The following is a 16,643-nucleotide window of genomic DNA, read 5'->3' on the forward strand; positions in this document are numbered from 1 at the left end:
GATTACAGAATAGATTGACAAAACAGATTTAAAAAGTCGAAAAGAAAACAAAATCTGTCCAATCTTGAACAGAAAAAAAAATAAGCTGAGCTTGAATCGATTTTGGCAGCGGCATTGCTACTGGCTGACCTCAATGCCTTTCTTAACATGGGAAATTACTGCCAAATTTCGTAGTGATTTGCCTGTTTTTCATTAGTCTAAGAGGCATTGCTGGTATGCAGTCCAACCGAATATCAATTGTTCCCATCAATGCAGGGCAGAGCACTGTAGAAGAGCCAGATGCACTGCTATGGAGGCCTCTCACATGATTGTGGTACGTTGAAAAGCGAAATTACAGTATTATATGGAAATGGCAAGTGACCATAACGAGAGATGACACACAATTCACTGGTAGCCAAGGCTAGTCTAAAGCAAAGCCAGGCTTGGCAAGTACGCACGTTATTACATGTTGAATTTTGATCATCTCTATTTCATAAGCCCATTTAGTATATGCAGCATTTTTGCAAAGGATGATTGTAGAGTTATGAAAGAATAGCTTCGGCTTGTTTCCAAAATAAGAATACATTTTTTTTTTGCCATGTATACATCATCTCTTATGGATCACATAGCACAAGTATTCTTTAATAGGCTATTTTGGTCCAAGCCCTTTTTTTTTTTTTTTTTTTTTTTTTTTTTTATCAAACACACCACACTTTTATTCAAATGATGAAAGGGCGGGAACCCAGCACTTTTTCTGTTACTCGATGGTTATACATGACAACAACAAAGAATCATTTCATTTAGTTTAAACATGATCAAGTGTGTGTGTGTGTGTACTCTATCCAGATATACCCTCCTTGTTGTCAATGCGTTATTGTTCTTTTTGTGCGTCCAGAGTAATTTGCTTGATAATGGCACAGACTCTTTCTTTGAAATGCATGGGTGTGATGACTTGATTCAATTCGAGCATATACACTCTCTTGTCTTCCAGCTCTTGTGGTGTAGCCGTAGTCGATAGTTTGAATTCAAGATGGGAATTCAACAAGCGTACAGTGCTATAGATTCAATGTTGATATCATTAGCGAATCACAAGAGTAACACACACACACACAGTCGTCATGACCTATAAGACTTACATGGTTCGCCAATGAGGAATGCTCTGCTGCTGCCACCAAATGGAGCCGTGAATAGCCTCATCTACCTGATCGACCTGCCATAATTGCTGGCTTTTGATCATGTCATTTGCTACATCACACACTGTACGCAAACAAATGACTTTAATCTCTCGTGATAGAAAAGCCTCGAATTCGGATACGTTCTGAAGTACAACCGTTGTTTGTGGAAGGCACACGGAAATGGAACCCGATTGACTTAGGTTGAAATGTAAAGATGGGCTATAATACAAATGTGAGTTTGGGGGGGGACTATGCTCTCTCGTTACATGGCATCATCATTATCTAATCGTGCTTCCACATTACCCTCTTAATATAGCGAGCCCTAAGCACAATGCCACTTGTCCATAACCAGGATAGGTATCGTAGGGTCTTGTCTCCTTGTTGCTCACTTGACTGGAGTGGCTGTCGTCTGCAAATGTGTAATGTACCGTCATCGCTAGATTGCGGTATTCGCGGATGATTTTGTTGGTGACATGTCTGATTCTATCGAACTGCACCCAAAATCGCGTGAGAGATATGATTGGCAATAGGATGGGAATGTGCTTTGGAAGATCACGAGCAGTAGCAGTTGCACTGTTGTTCGCAGCCATAGCAAGTCTTGTCCGTGCACGACTAGTAGCGGTGGATACGGAACCGTTTGTTCCGACGACGGGTAGCACATTACCAGAAGTAGCAGTGGTGGGGGTGGGAGCTGGTGTTCCAGTCGTACCATTGCCAGATTGAGTTGGTGTAGGTGCATTGGTTGTAGCAGTAGGAGTAGCAGCCGAGGATGCAGTGGATGCAGCCACAGCCGTATCACTCAGCAATTGGTGGACCTTGTGATTGCTGGACAAGATCCTTGCCTTGGTCTTCCATAGGTTGAATCGTTGGTGTTGCAAGAGCAGCAGTCGAAAGGACAAGTCAATGGATTGACTGATGATCTGCTGCGATGTGAGTTTGTTGGCACTGGATGCTTTGTTGGGTGCCGAAATGACAGGCACTTTAGAGACATGCAGATCGATTTGGCCATCAATGTTGATGACTATTTCGTCGTCGGGGAATCGCACATTGCTACTCAATGCCTGAGCTTCAGCTAGAATATCCGAGAACAGCTCAGCGTCAAACACCGTTGAATGTGCCTCTGCAAGTTGATTCTGTATTTTGCTGTGCGATGTCGTGTTGGAGTAGACTATGAATTACTGCATTTAGCATGTTGTTTACACATGCTACTCTCTGGGTATTACCTTTGACTGCATGAACCCCCTCTTTTCCTTGCTTTAAAGTGCTCCTCTCCTTGTCTTCCTGATCTGCATATGCACCTTCTCCTTCCAAAATACCCAAGATGCCTTCCGAGAAATCATTTTGACCGCCAAGCCCTAGTTTGCCCATATGGCTTTGACTGATACGCACTGCCACTTTGCGACAGGTACCATGTGGAAGTGACATTTGTAGCAGATTCGAGCCCTCCTTCTCATCGCCGTCCTCCTCATTGGAACGTTTCAACTCGCCCACGGATTGCTCGTTGAAATCAGAGCCCACTTCGGTATATCCATACTGCACAAAAAAAGAGGTGCCCGCATTGCTATTTGCTTGCATGTGCCAATTGTTTCTACGCAGATCCAATGCCTCATCCCAAAACACTTGCTCCTTTTCCACAAGACGCTTCAATGCTGCAGCGCTCTTTTTGAGGAAATCGGAAGCCTGCTTCTGTTTCTTTCTCTTCAAGCCGAGGTTCAGCTGCACTGACTCAAGCTGTGCTTTGGTTGTCTGCTTGGGTTTTGTCACGTAGGTAGCGGTCAGTGATCCAGCAGGTAAAACGAGGTCTTTGACAGCGGCTGACGAGGATCCACGATTGCCTGCTGCTAGGATATTGATGACATCCAGAGCCACGTCAATCTCACTCTTGGCATGAAACAGCTTGTTGATGACAGACTCTCGTAGTTTGGCAATATCGAATCCAGGCGGTAATGATTGCGACGGTAGCGCGTTCTCTGTGTGCACCTGTTGCTCCCCGTCTTGCTCCTGCTCAGGCTGTTGTTGGCGTCTTTGGATGGAAGCCATGAGTGATTTCTCTGAAATGTCCTTCCATTCGCCTCTTTCAAACCAAATGCGATCTACGGATTGCATCAATTTTTCTGGCAACGAGGTGTCTCTGCAAAAAAAAAAAAAAAACGTGTTTAGTGAGGGTGTTCTGTATTCACATGCGACATGGACTCATGTTACGTTTTCAAAATTTCTTGTCCTGCATTTGTAATATCAACCACATTATTGTCAATGGCAGGTTCTAATGATAGTTTTATTCTCTTTTTAATAGGTTCTTGACTCATATTTAATATAAAGAAAAATGAGGAATAAGAAAAGAGGGGGGGGGGAGGTGAAAAGGGGTAAGAGAAATTCAACAAAATGCGTTCTGCCTACAGTGTGCAACCATTAAGAAGGACACTCTATCAATCGAGTCACAGCATAGTAAGAGCAAGTAGTAAGTATATCTAATCGTTTTTACATTGTTGGCATTCGATGGAGCCAAATGCGATGCTAAATAAGCCATGATATGTACAGAGTCGAAAGCATCTCTCACAGTATTCTTCAGCGTCAATGGAGAGAGATCGGTTGCAAATGGGGCACTGCCGCCTGCAGTGGGAACATTTCCAGCCACTGTCTAGCTGTCTTCCACATTCACAGATGGGTGCTGTGTTACTATCTTGTTCATCACCGTCATTGGCATCCTCCTCCGCCTCCTCCTCCTCTGATTGATAATGATGATGATGTGTGTCATTCCCTGGTTGCTGGTCATCCGACGGCAATGACGGGACATGGCATAGGTCATCCTCTTCGTCTGGAGACGGTGTGTCTGAGGTGATGGCAGACAACGTGGATGCCTTGTTGCTGTCATCCGTAGTCTTTGTGTTAGCGTGTATGTCTCTGCTGAATCTAATCATTTTAATAGCATATTGAGTTATCCCAGGACATGGAAGAAATTACCCCTTAATACTCGAGTGGCATTTATATACTCTGTTATGCAATGGAAAATTCATTATGGATTTTCTAGCACTGATTGGATACTGCTAGAAGAATTCGTTGACACAATAGGTCTTTTCTATTGTGAAGGATGTTGAAACTCCACCAATGACCCTCTTGAGTGTTTGTAAGGCGATTTACATGAAATCATCCAACATTGGAGATGCAAGAGAAGTGTTGTTGTACACAGACATTTTTGCCCTCTGCTTTGGGAATTAGTGCTGCTCTGACCCCTCCCCCCCCCCTTTTTTTTGACTCTCGGAAATGCCATACCGATGAATGTTGTTGTTATTGTTGCTCTCTGACACTATAGAAACAATGCTATAGCAGCAATTTGATACAAAATGTAGAAAAAGAGAGGGGGTTATATATGTGGATTGAATATGTTTGCAATTCCATACTCTCTCTCTCTCTCTCTCTCTTCTTTCTTTTTGCTTCTTACATACATCTTGCTATAAATTACAACATGGTACAAGACAACAGCAATAATGAGAATACAACCATCACACACTCGGATACAGAGATTACTGTCATTGGAGGACAAGCCCTGTCTGATGAACAACAGGAGAAGCAGGAAAAGACCCAAATGCCAGAACCTGTTTATATGCATAAATCATCAGATTTCATGTATAATAAATCGGCAGCAACCATATCAACACGTCAACTTGGTTGCATGTCAAATTACAGCCTTGAGATGCACCCTCGTATCATCACTAAAGATGCATCTTACTCTTTTATTTGGCTTGATGAACAATACAAGAACATTGAAACCTCAGATATGGCTGCTGCTGCTACAGCGAAACGGCATTTTTTCCATACGCGAGGGTTCTGTAACCTGTTTACTATACTGTTCATCATTGCCATCATCCTGTTCTTGTTCATCTATCCGTTTGCTACCTTTTTTTTCAAATGATTCGAATAGAGTAGTAGCACACTGTTGGGGGGGGGGGTCATTTGCAATTTATGGAAAATCAATAAAAAACAACGCTAATTTTGGGTTCAAGCTTCGGTACCTTCGCTTCCGTTGATTTTGTTCATGTACGACATGTTTATATAAAACAAATAAAATACGAACGTATCACAAGAATTGCATATAACTATACTAGATGGACCCCTTTTACAGTGGTTTACTATAAAGTCTAATTAAAAAGCCTTGAAAAAGTATAAAAAGACCATTGTAATTTTCTTTGTTGTTGGCCAACATTTCTTTTTATTTTTTTTTCTATACATCCACTTGCTCTCTCTCTCTCTCTCTGTTTCTACATAGTTATATATAAATATATCATGGACTACGATTCCGACTCAAGCGACTTTCATTTCCCCTCAGATACTGGATTAGCCAAGCTATCATCGCCTCTGTCCTTCAAGATCCCTGAATCAAGAGATTGGGCACTGGATGAATTCATGCAGACATTACAAGATAAACCCTGTACAGAGGCAGAAAACTTGCTCAGTTTCAAGCAGTACATCCCAGTGCAAAATGAAGAGGATGAAGACGAAGATGACGAAGAAGATGATTTCCTCAATTATGAGCCACCCAAATTATCACTACCCACATTAGAGGAAAAGGACTTTTTGTCACAATTATCGCAACATTTCCTGAATCTGGAGCGCATTGAATTGCATGATATCTTGAAGGGCGGATTTACATTGGTACAAAACGACATTCAATCCAACAATACACAAAATTACAACCATACAACACACATATCCTCGCCACCTGGTCTTAGCTGGTTTAATGAAGCAGTGGATTATGGCAGACATGAAATTGATAACTTAGACACAATAGAAATTCCAAAGCGCAAAAACAACTTTAGCCCATTCGAGCAAATGGCTTCAGCGGGTGGTCGTCATGGTAACAACAAGAATGCTACGACGGTAGCATCTTTCTCCATTTGTTCCGAGCAGCAAGAAATTACAACAGTTGTATCACCTCAAGTTGAAAAGCCGTTACCACCATTACCACAATCCACATCATTGCCATCAGCAGCACCTACCACCACCACCACCTTTGTTATTACCTCAAATAGCAGTAGCCAGAAAAAGAAGGGGCTCAAATATATACTTAAACAGTTTGTCAAACCTTTCAATAAATCAACAGCAGCAACAACAACATCGGAAAAGCCAAAAAAGTCCTTTATCAAGAATACAAGAAAGCTTATACGCAACATCTTTTAAGCTTTTTTTTATATATATATATAATCTACTGTACATAGCCCTGCCGTATTGTAATTTTCTTGGTGTGTCTCTCGCTTCTCCTCGTTGCCTCTCTCTCTCTCTCTCTCTCTCCTATTTCATGACAAGATTGATAGGTGGATCAAGTTACGATACTCCTTTTTTTTCCCTTTACTCCTTTTAATGTAATATAATCTAATTATTCCCAACCGTACCTTTTTTTTTTTTATACATTACACACACCAACTCATAACGCACACATCCAAACACAAAAAATCTTAACTCTCTCACACACACACACACATACTCCTTCCCTCATCATACAAACAAATACGACCTTTTTTTTTTTTTTTTTTCATCCTGTTCTAAATGGTCATTGTAAACAGATTTCCATTTTGAATGTTTGTCAGATCGAGAATGATATAGAGTTATTGTAGACGTTGCAGAGAAAAAAAAACAAATCCAATTCATCTATCCATATAAAAAAAAAATTGAATGTATACATTCTTTTTTGTAACAAATAAAAAATCAAATGATAAACAAACCAAGGCACTTTAGCGATGCTGGAACGATTTTTTTTAATTACGTGTAATGGTTTAAGGTTTTTTTTTTTATTTACTACCAGGAAGAACTCTTCTGCGTTTATTCTGTGATGCTGGAAGTGGTGTTGGTGTGGGCGAGGGAGATGATGCTGGCGCTGGTCTCTTGTTGGTATGATAGCTGCCATCATCATTGTCATCGTCACTGGAAATTGTATAAGCTGCCTGAGAAGATGTACCTCTGCCATGTCGTGCTCTTGTTGCCCTGGGTGCAGCAATAGATGGAGATGCATCCTCTTGTTCATCACTCTCCACTGGATCTTCTTCTTCTTCCTCCTCCTCCTCCTCCTCCTCCTCCTCTGAGTCTTGCTGAATTCTTCGTTTGCGTTGTCTACTTGTGGCGGTACTAGCAGTTGCGCTCGAACCTCTTCCTCGACCTCTTCCGTCTTGTGTACTACTTGCGCCTCGTGTGCCTGTTCCGCCTCCTCTACTGCCTCTGCCTCCGCCTCCTCTACCGCCTCTGCCTCCGCCTCTGCCTCCGCCTCTGCCAGCTGTAATTGTTGTATCTAATGTTGTTCGCGATTGCAAAGATTGAGATTGTTGTGATCGTAACGGTAAAGCCATAAGGTCATCATCAGAATCATTGTTGACATGAGTTGTGCTACCTCGCATCTCCTGTGTGGGTGGTACGGCAGTTCTATATTGACGCCGAGGCTGATCTTGGCTCTCTTTGGACTCGGCCGATTTGCGTTTAACATAGTCTAAACTAAGATCCTCTGGTATAACGGTAATGCTTGCGCGTGTTTGTGCAACTGATCTTGTAACAAAGGTGCGGATGGCTTCCTTGTCACTTTTCTCCACAAGCGACATGACAGCTTCCTCCAAACCTGTTTCTGGCAGAATCAGCAAATCACGAGACAACAGCTCACTCACCAAATCCTCGACGCGCAAGGTGTCCAATCTTTCTGGAATAGCCATGCTCAAATCAGAGATTATATCAGAAGGTTTTACATTGGCATTAGCTCGTGTTTGAGCACGCTGGAATTTGAGAATGTCTTTTGGATTTGCTACCCTGTCGATAAACTTTTGTCCAAACTGTTGAGGATTAAAGGTTTCATAACCACCAGAGTAATCCACTCGGATGCGTACAAGAGGCATCGGCATTTCCATATCAGGGTCCTCCAAGGGTAGATGGTACGGGCTTTGTTGCTGCTGTTCTTCCCAGGCGTATCTAGCCTTTTCAATCAAGGACTCAACGACTCCCTCCAAATAGGTTTGTATGGCTTTGGTGTCTGAGCGGTTGAGTCCCTCTACGCGTGAGAGGATCACTGTGGCAAACTGCAACGGTCGTGTTGTCTTGAGTCGAATCTTGTCCAAGCTGAATTCACTGCCCTTGATAGTCAACAATCCAACATGCTTCGGTTCAGCCTCTCCCTCACTTAAACTCGTGGCGACGGACGATCCAGGCTGGATAATGTCAAACTTTTCATATGACTCTGGCACAATACGGCATTCGTGCTCGTGACCCCAAAATACAAGATCAATAAAGCCATCAATGAACTCTTCAGGAATGTGAGATGTTGGCCCATGACGAGCTCGGTTTTGATGAAACACAAACAAATTGAAGCAGTCGTCGGCTCCTCTTACAAAGTTCACATGCCCAGAACGCCATTGTCGATGCAAACGCTCGTCTCTAATGTTTCCCAATCCATACAATGCTAACGAACTATTCCCTTTTCGCATGATGATGGGGTGTATCTCGACGTCTTGAATGCTTTGTGATGCGCCAAAGTAGTTGACCAGACCAGACACTTGCAACAAGTTCAATGCGCACAGATTGCCTACACCGGACGGATCATCGTGGTTACCGTGAATGCTGAATACAGGCATCTTGACGTTGAAGTTGTCATCCAGGTAGTTGGCCTTGCAGAATTCGTCTGCGAAATTGATAGATTGATCGCTGGAAATCCAAATCTTGCTCGTACGCTCACCTAAACAATGACGACGTAACATCTTCATGGTTTGATACAAACAGGATCTGGTAGGACGGTTGTGATGAAACAGGTCTCCTCCTAATAGTACGAAATCCACTTGCTCAATCTCGGCTATTTGCAATATCTCTTCAAACGTTTGAAACGAATCCTGGCCTCGAATAGGATCTCTCTCGAGATAGCCAATGTGGTTGTCTGTTGCAATCAGGATCCTGAATGTATCTTCATCGTCTTCGTGGTGGGTGCCTGAGGATACTCTTGTTGTTGACGTCCATGATTCCTGTGACATTGTAGGATGGGTATTGTTTGTGGAGCAGACAGCAAAAAAAAACAAAGAAAGCCCGTAGTAAAGGGGTTTGATTGGGATTGAAAATGAAGAAAGGCTGTATACGCGACTGGAAGCATATCGTGTTTCCCTTTCACATTTAGCCAAATGACATGTAAACTCAGCTTGTATGGAGATGCTTGTGATAAATCATAGCATTGCTGCGTCTCTAAAGAGAGAAAAGAGAGAGAGAGAGTGTGTGTGTGCGGTAGGCAGGGCAGTGTGTAAGGAGCATTTCTTTTATGTGCTGTAATGAAATCAATGTTACAAAATGATTCATTCATACCCCACATTTGGGCAGGCATGAATGTGGATCACCAAATGTACATTTTGATGTATACATTATCTAGGGAGGCTTGTTTTTGTAAATACGCTCAGCCGGCTAGAGAGAAGATAACATGACCCCAATGTTGTGGAAGAATAGCCAGAGCGAATATGTCCTGTCAATCAAACAGCCATCATCTTATGCCAGGTCATATAAGCGAGCTCTCATGTAGAGACGTAGCCCATTTCTTATGGATGCCGCTACACATAAATAAACGGCACGGCAGAATGACATTGCATCCGCTTTATGCCTACGTAATCTAAAACACTTGGATGATATCAGCATTGGTATCTGGATGTGTCTTATTCAATCTCAAGTATCCACAGCGTCAAGACACTGGACATGCTACTTGTCTTTTTGTATTATATGGAATATGAATCAAGCACAACCAATGCTCGAAGCGGTCTGCATATCACATATACATGTCTGATTGAAGGTGAGCAACCATTGCTTCATCTCAATTTAGCATACAGAATTCAGCTTCATTTCTCAAATATGCCGATCCCATGCTAACACCATCTCGAGAATAACAATATCAAATGCTTATCATCTCCTCTGAGAGTATGCATTCACTTAACATTTAAGACTGTAGTGTGTCGAGTTGATCTGATCTTAAAGAGTCCCATTTTTAGTGGCAAATGGGCACAAGCTAAAATGGAAAAAAAAAAAGAGAAAAATTTGAGACAAGGGCCCTCACGCACACTGGGCAGAGACTACTGAGCGTAGAAAAAAAAAAAACTAAAATATTTTCGCTTTTCTTCTCTTGTTTTTTTTTTCTCATACAACAACAAAATATATAATACACAATGGTTAAACTCGAGGAAGTCTCTGCTGATCAATACGAAGAGGTTGAAGTTTTGAGCGAGGAGGAAGATTACTCTGATTTCTCTGATGATGAGTTTGATGACGAGGATGAATCTCTTTTGGACAGAATCACCGCTTTAAAGGACATCATTCCTCTCAAGCACAGAAACAGACTCTCCAACAGTGTCTCTACCTTGAGCTCTTGGGGTAAGACTGGCGCTACTTTTGTGGGCAAGAGTGCTTGGGTTATCACTACTTCCATGTTCTTGTTGGTTTTACCCTTGGCTTTGGAGATTGAAAAGGAGCAAGCTTTGGTTGCTTATGAAAAGGAAGCCATGCAGCAACAAGGAACACAACAGGTAACGTTAAGCTCTTTAAAAAAAAAAAGAGGAGAGACAGAGACAGAGTGATACTGATGCCTTGATGCTTAGATGTTGGCTGCTGGACAACCTCAAATTCCTGGACAACCTCAACAGCAACCTCAACAACTCAGAGCTCCCGGCTTCTAAATGTCTATCAAAATTAGCTAATTGAAAGAACAAATATACACACTTTTTCGACTTTTATTCAATCCAACACAATCCAACACAACACAACACACGCAAATCTATATATATATACATGTGTAGCTTCTTCTTTCTTTCTTTCCTTATGATTATGTTTGTATATAAGAAAAAAGAGAAAAATAAAATGTTAGAGTAACAAAGCATGCACATGGGTTTATCAATGTCAATTTCGTTGAAATGACACTTGAATTTGTCATTCTCGTGAAATAGGCATGATGAGCAGAACCGAACGTGGTTCAAGTAGAGCGCAGCGAGTGTAGAGTCTGGACAGTAACTACGATGAAGTAGATGCACTAGACCAAACGAGAAGGTGGGTAAGGTTCTTTTTGAGGGCATCTTGAACGAACAACGCCTCTCAGAACCTTGATGAAAGCTTCATTTGGCCAGAAAAAGCATCCTAAGCATCACAAAAGGACGAGTAATAACAAAAAGCGCCTTGAGATCCTAGTGTGTCAGTAAGAAAATTTCTTTGCTTCATTACGATTCCATTCTGTCATTGGGTGCACCAAACCAGCTAGAGAAAATGACAGCATCTGACAATAAGCGAATGTGAGTGCATGAAAAGCAACAAAGGCAAAAAGTACAAGACGTGTGATGGAGCAAATGCCCATTTGATCATGCACTTTAGATCAATGATAAAAATGCTGAGCTATCATACTGGCCGCATTTCACATTATTAGGAGCTGTATTTGGATTCGCATTTGGCAACAGCTTGATTTAATAGCAAGAACCATACAATAAAGAGACAGACTAACCAATAGCACTATCTCGTATTTACAATACTGTATCCTTCCCTTTATTAGCTTCAGAAACATCGTTCATCCTTTCAAGAAAGGCAGCTTGCCCAGCCAAAATCGATTCATACGCCGCTAATCGTTTGCTGCTCTAGATTGGCCACGCTCTATTCAACTTTGACTCGATTGATCTATTTTGCTAGATTCGACTATACAAACTGTGATCATCATCATCCTACACGCTCTACAACATTCTTAAAGTACTTTCTGAGGCGCATCGGATGGCAGTAAGTACATTTGGAACTTTTACTAAACTTAACAAGCAATCTGTGAAACTATGATTTGACGTTTTTCGCAAAAATGTCGAAATTTCACATATGAAGCTCTCGCAAACAAGATTTCCGGGGCTGCGTTGGATCTAGAAAAGTATTTTAATCTGACATGTACTATAGTAAAAGTTGTCCTTTTCGAGGCGAAAAATGCGATCGTTTGATTTTCAATGATTTTGACAAGGGGCACCTCTTGGTTTGGAGACGATTTTAGGCGATCCCAAAAAAGTTGGACAAAGGTGCCTGGAAGTAAGTGCTAGGCGAAAGCAGTGATTTGACGCTATTCTGAGGGTCTAAAGCAGCTTACAACACGAGAAAATGCAGCATAAATACATCTAGTTTACGCTGTGTTTTAGATACTTTGAAGTAGTAAGAGGCACTGCATGTATGCTGTCTGCCAGTGGATTTTTTCATGAAACGCCGTGTAGTTTTAGAGTATGTGATCACTGAGTGAAAAATCGCAGCTATAATATGATCATTGCATTCATTAGTTTCAAGCACATTCACTCGAGCATTTTATTGCATAGTCAGACTCTTGAGTAGAGTTGTATTACACTGTACGAGCCTTTCGACACTTGGGGTGGTTTCCTGACCTACGCTTCGCTTCGGTGGAAACCAACCTATGTTGAGACGGCTCGCGCTGCCACGGGTGTTTGGCTAATATCGCAAAATTTTTATAACTAAAATGTTAGAAGAACCTTGATTGTTGATTGATATATAATCACTAATCATATGAGTGTTTATGCTTCGGATGGCTCTTTATCTTCGCTTCGCTTTCGTGAGAAGCAGCCTGCACAGCGGCAGCTCGAGCTACCGATTGCCCTTGCTGCGTAGCTTATTAAAATACTACTACTTTCATGTTGACCCTCTACTTACACATGAAGACCCTTCATATTATCTGTGGATCTGATTTTTATGTAATGCTCTACATCCATGTATACGTAACTACTCTGTATACGGGCAAGCAGCGTACCGGTATTTCCTCTTTTATTCCTTAGTGTCCCTGATACAACAAAACCTGAGTGTATCTGAGCTGCTTTTTCTTGCGTTCAGGACCGTTTTAGATGATCAGAATAGCACCAAACAATTGCTCTCATCTAGCAGTTACTTTCTGACACCTTTGCTCAACTTTTTGGGAATCAAAAAAACATAAATGAAAATCGTCTCCAAACCATGAGGTGCCCCTTGTCAAAATCATTGAAAATCAAACGATCGCATTTTTCGCCTCGAAAAGGACAACTTTTACTATAGTACATGTCAGATTAAAATACTTTTCTAGATCCAACGCAGCCCCGGAAATCTTGTTTGCGAGAGCTTCATATGTGAAATTTCGACATTTTTGCGAAAAACGTCAAATCATATTTTCACAGATTGCTTGCTAAGTTTAGTAAAGATTCCAAATGTACTTACTGCCATCCGATGCGCCTCAGAAAGTACTTTGAGAATGTTATAGAGCGTGTAGGATGATGATCACAGTTTGTATAGTCGAATCTAGCAAAATAGATCAATCGAGTCAAAGTTGAATAGAGCGTGGCCAATCTAGAGCAGCAAACGATTAGCGGAGAATGAATCGATTTTGGCTGGGCAAGCTGCCTTTCTTGAAAGGATGAATGATGTTTCTGAAGCTAATAAAGGGAAGGATACAGTATTGTAAATACGAGATAGTGCTATTGGCTAGTCTGTCTCTTTCTATGGTTTTTTGGGATACAGTTGTTGTCTTGTTCTTCGCTTGGGGCTTATGCGCAAACAATGCTCTAGATCTTCACTTTGTCAAGAAAGCTTCTAATGTAAGCTTTCACCTAATCTATCGAACTGTCAATCGTTTGTTGCACAACTTCTAGCCATCGTATGCAAATTCATAAAAATGTCAATGCATACGATGCATATATGGAGCTATAGGTCATTCCGAAATGTCAAATTATGCTTGTTTTTGATTAAAGAATAAGATGCTCGAACCAAATGCTGTATCAACAGCAAAACGGTATCAAGTAGCTCTCGGTGCCTGACAACCGCTCAAGTCCTTCTTACACAATAGTAGGTAGGGTGCAACTATATATCATGCTTTAATGAATAATCTTGTTGGCTTAGAAGTTAATGCACCTGCCATTGATCTGTCTAATCAACAAGAGCTGTACTTGCTGTATTATAAATGTTAGGCTATACATATACGTTGGACGTGGGACAGGACCTGGCATCCGTAGCAGGTGTATGGAGACAGACCCATTGCATATTAGAGACACTCGTGATAACCGGCCCTGTTCAACTTGAATTTTGTTTATAAAATACATAAAGTGTGCATGTGCCTAACGGTAATCCCAGTCGTTTGTTTGCAATGAGAAGCGTACATCAAGTTTTATTTGTTTATGAGATTTTAGGTGTGATGCTTTGATACAGATACATGCATCATAAAGGATTCCCATCTTGTGATTTTTTTTTCTGTGATAGTATGTACATGGGTATGGAAACGAAATGAAAAGTATCTTGAGATGAAATACGGCGCGTATATGAAAAAAAAAGAAGTATAAATGGGACATGACGATGGCAATTTAAGCTTCAATAGTCTACCAGAGGTCTCCGCATTGACCTTGATCTTCGAAATAAGCTGGCATATTCTATCGCACAGTTGCATCAACAAACAAAGTTGGCATATTTTTAAGCTATAACCTGATTTACCTGATAAGACTCCTCCCATTCAATGAGTTGGCTGTAATCCTTTACAGTGCCAGCTTCAAACATCTCTACCAAGCTCTGCATCTCAATTGAATCCGTGTCTGTACTACATAAGGGCTTGTCTGAAGGCATAGACGGATTGCTTTCCATGTATTGCATACGGGCAATAAATTCATCGTTGTAAGATTGAAGTTGAGCATGTAGGTCATTATACGCTTCCTGTCTCAATTTGTAAAGATACCCTAGCTTCTCTGCGTCTATCTTTTGGGTGTCTTTTTCATGGTATGATTTCATATGTTGATATCGAGACTAGTGTATGTGCATGAGCATCATGATGTAGTTGCTTGAAAATATATATATATATATACACACACACACACACAAACCTTTGATTTACATGAATTTTGCTTATTCGAATGTCTCTTGTAGTATGTTGGCTTGGTGGTATGCTTCGATAGTAATGCCATTTTCGTAGGGTATTCCGCAGCACTATACTTCATCTCGAATATTAGACAGGAAAGTAAAAGAAGAGTAATGCAAGCTTCCTGTCTGTGCTCCCTACCCTTTTATATGCCCATTCTATTGGTGACAATCGTGACTCTTGGATCAGCCTTGAACTAGACTGAAATTGTATCAATTCTTATTTTTGTCATTTCATCCAAATACATAAACAATGCCTGCTGAAAAGAAGAAACCGAACGCCAAGATGACAAAGCTATACAGCCGCACCAGATTCAAGAAATCAATTGAAAGTGGCCTCGATGGAAAGCAGATCATTGGAGATACTGACATCCTTGTAATATTAATGAGACACTGTATTTCAAACCTGTGAAAAGCTTACATGTATCTAGATGTACATGAATTTTTTGATGTTTCTAGAGAGATTAGCAAAGAATTCTGAAAAGGCTGCAGATGAAAGAGGATCAAGCAGAGTCAATACAAGAGATGTCAATAAATACCTCAAAGTACGTATGAATGCTATATATGTATGTACAATGTCTTTATTTTAACAAGCAACTAGGACACGTTGCGTGAATTCCGCGGTTAAGCTGATCATGTCTTTCCTACGTCCCAAGCTCTCACTGCAGGTGGTGGTGGCCCAACGTCGACTGAGGAATCACTATCTGTATCGCTTTTTTTACTCTTCTTCTTCTTCTTCTTTTTCTTGCTTTGACTCTTTCTTTTCTCCTTGTCATCATTCAATGCAAACACGTAGTCATCCTCTTTATCAGATGCCACATCTAATAAAGGATCATACCCCTCTGAAAAATACTTGTCCATGGATAAATTGATCTTGACCTTTCCTCGACCTTTGAATTGCACAGGCTTCTCTTTTTCGTCATGTTTATGTCTCTTGCTTTCTTTTTTCAATGGTGATCTTGACCTTGATCTATGTCTTTTGTGTCGGCTGCTGTGAGAGCGTTCGGGAGATGGCGGTTCTCCTGTTGATTCAGATTTGGATTTATAGTGAGAATGGTGGCGATCCTCGCGGTGATGGCGATGATGTCTCGACCGCCTTCTTTCATCGTCTTTTCGTCTGGATTCCTCCCTCTGCTTTCTCTCCCTTTCCAATCGCTCTTGTCTCAATCTTGCAACATTTTCTTCATTTGCTCGGATCACTGCTTGATTGTGGCTGTCTGTTGCTTTGACCATATTCAATAAGAATCGAGTGTTTGGTTTTGGCTTGTTGCTGGGTGGTCTAGTAAAGATACTTAGTTGTTGCATGATGGGATAATGAAATGGGGCCCTTACGTGTCTGGTTGATATGCTTTCACGCCCACCTGGTTGTACTTTTTGCGCTTCTCCTCTGCTTCCTTGAGAATGAGATCAGCAACATATTTGTCGACGTCTTCATCCGAGACATTCCTTGCACTTGCACCTGCAGCAGCTCTGATCAGGTCACTGACAACACTGTTCACTGCGTTGGTCTTTTTAGGTGGCATGGAAATAAAGAAATGGAATAAACGTTCAATTGACCCTTCTTCATGTTGGGCTGGCAACGGTCACAATGGAGATCATCCATTCCATATCAAG

General features: G+C 41.3%; 9 protein-coding genes across 9 annotated transcripts; 4 read left to right on the top strand and 5 right to left on the bottom strand.

Annotated features, from left to right (window-relative positions):
* Positions 1-850: 850 nt before the first annotated feature.
* Positions 851-3,460, bottom strand: ATC70_011728 (uncharacterized protein; the record flags this gene model as incomplete). Its single annotated transcript, XM_064830914.1, has 5 exons — positions 851-1,034; positions 1,116-1,373; positions 1,458-2,322; positions 2,378-3,285; positions 3,357-3,460. The coding sequence occupies 5 exons, from the start codon at positions 3,458-3,460 to the stop codon at positions 851-853; spliced, it is 2,319 nt and encodes a 772-aa protein (XP_064683416.1).
* Positions 3,461-3,622: 162 nt separating this feature from the next.
* ATC70_011729 (uncharacterized protein) lies at positions 3,623-4,072 on the bottom strand (the record flags this gene model as incomplete). The annotated part of the gene is made up of 1 exon (XM_064830915.1): positions 3,623-4,072. One exon carries the CDS (start codon positions 4,070-4,072, stop codon positions 3,623-3,625), a length of 450 nt encoding a protein of 149 aa, XP_064683417.1.
* Positions 4,073-4,617: 545 nt separating this feature from the next.
* ATC70_011730 (uncharacterized protein) lies at positions 4,618-5,064 on the top strand (the record flags this gene model as incomplete). Its single annotated transcript, XM_064830916.1, has 1 exon — positions 4,618-5,064. The coding sequence occupies one exon, from the start codon at positions 4,618-4,620 to the stop codon at positions 5,062-5,064; it is 447 nt and encodes a 148-aa protein (XP_064683418.1).
* Positions 5,065-5,435: 371 nt separating this feature from the next.
* SKY1_2 (serine/threonine protein kinase, CMGC) lies at positions 5,436-6,329 on the top strand (the record flags this gene model as incomplete). Its single annotated transcript, XM_064830917.1, has 1 exon — positions 5,436-6,329. One exon carries the CDS (start codon positions 5,436-5,438, stop codon positions 6,327-6,329), a length of 894 nt encoding a protein of 297 aa, XP_064683419.1.
* A 608-nt stretch (positions 6,330-6,937) lies between these two features.
* ATC70_011732 (malate dehydrogenase) lies at positions 6,938-9,145 on the bottom strand (the record flags this gene model as incomplete). Its single annotated transcript, XM_064830918.1, has 1 exon — positions 6,938-9,145. One exon carries the CDS (start codon positions 9,143-9,145, stop codon positions 6,938-6,940), a length of 2,208 nt encoding a protein of 735 aa, XP_064683420.1.
* A 1,167-nt stretch (positions 9,146-10,312) lies between these two features.
* On the top strand, positions 10,313-10,819 carry ATC70_011733 (uncharacterized protein; the record flags this gene model as incomplete). Its single annotated transcript, XM_064830919.1, has 2 exons — positions 10,313-10,669; positions 10,742-10,819. 2 exons carry the CDS (start codon positions 10,313-10,315, stop codon positions 10,817-10,819), a joined length of 435 nt encoding a protein of 144 aa, XP_064683421.1.
* Positions 10,820-14,500: 3,681 nt separating this feature from the next.
* ATC70_011734 (uncharacterized protein) lies at positions 14,501-15,076 on the bottom strand (the record flags this gene model as incomplete). Its single annotated transcript, XM_064830920.1, has 3 exons — positions 14,501-14,551; positions 14,613-14,918; positions 14,996-15,076. 3 exons carry the CDS (start codon positions 15,074-15,076, stop codon positions 14,501-14,503), a joined length of 438 nt encoding a protein of 145 aa, XP_064683422.1.
* A 206-nt stretch (positions 15,077-15,282) lies between these two features.
* On the top strand, positions 15,283-15,657 carry ATC70_011735 (uncharacterized protein; the record flags this gene model as incomplete). Its single annotated transcript, XM_064830921.1, has 3 exons — positions 15,283-15,405; positions 15,461-15,574; positions 15,631-15,657. 3 exons carry the CDS (start codon positions 15,283-15,285, stop codon positions 15,655-15,657), a joined length of 264 nt encoding a protein of 87 aa, XP_064683423.1.
* Positions 15,658-15,662: 5 nt separating this feature from the next.
* VPS70_4 (Vacuolar protein sorting-associated protein 70) lies at positions 15,663-16,552 on the bottom strand (the record flags this gene model as incomplete). Its single annotated transcript, XM_064830922.1, has 2 exons — positions 15,663-16,308; positions 16,362-16,552. The coding sequence occupies 2 exons, from the start codon at positions 16,550-16,552 to the stop codon at positions 15,663-15,665; spliced, it is 837 nt and encodes a 278-aa protein (XP_064683424.1).
* Positions 16,553-16,643: the final 91 nt, after the last annotated feature.

The sequence above is a fragment of the Mucor velutinosus genome (assembly GCF_035048745.1).
Source record: "Mucor velutinosus strain NIH1002 chromosome Unknown tig00001564, whole genome shotgun sequence".
NCBI lineage: Eukaryota > Fungi > Mucoromycota > Mucoromycetes > Mucorales > Mucoraceae > Mucor > Mucor velutinosus.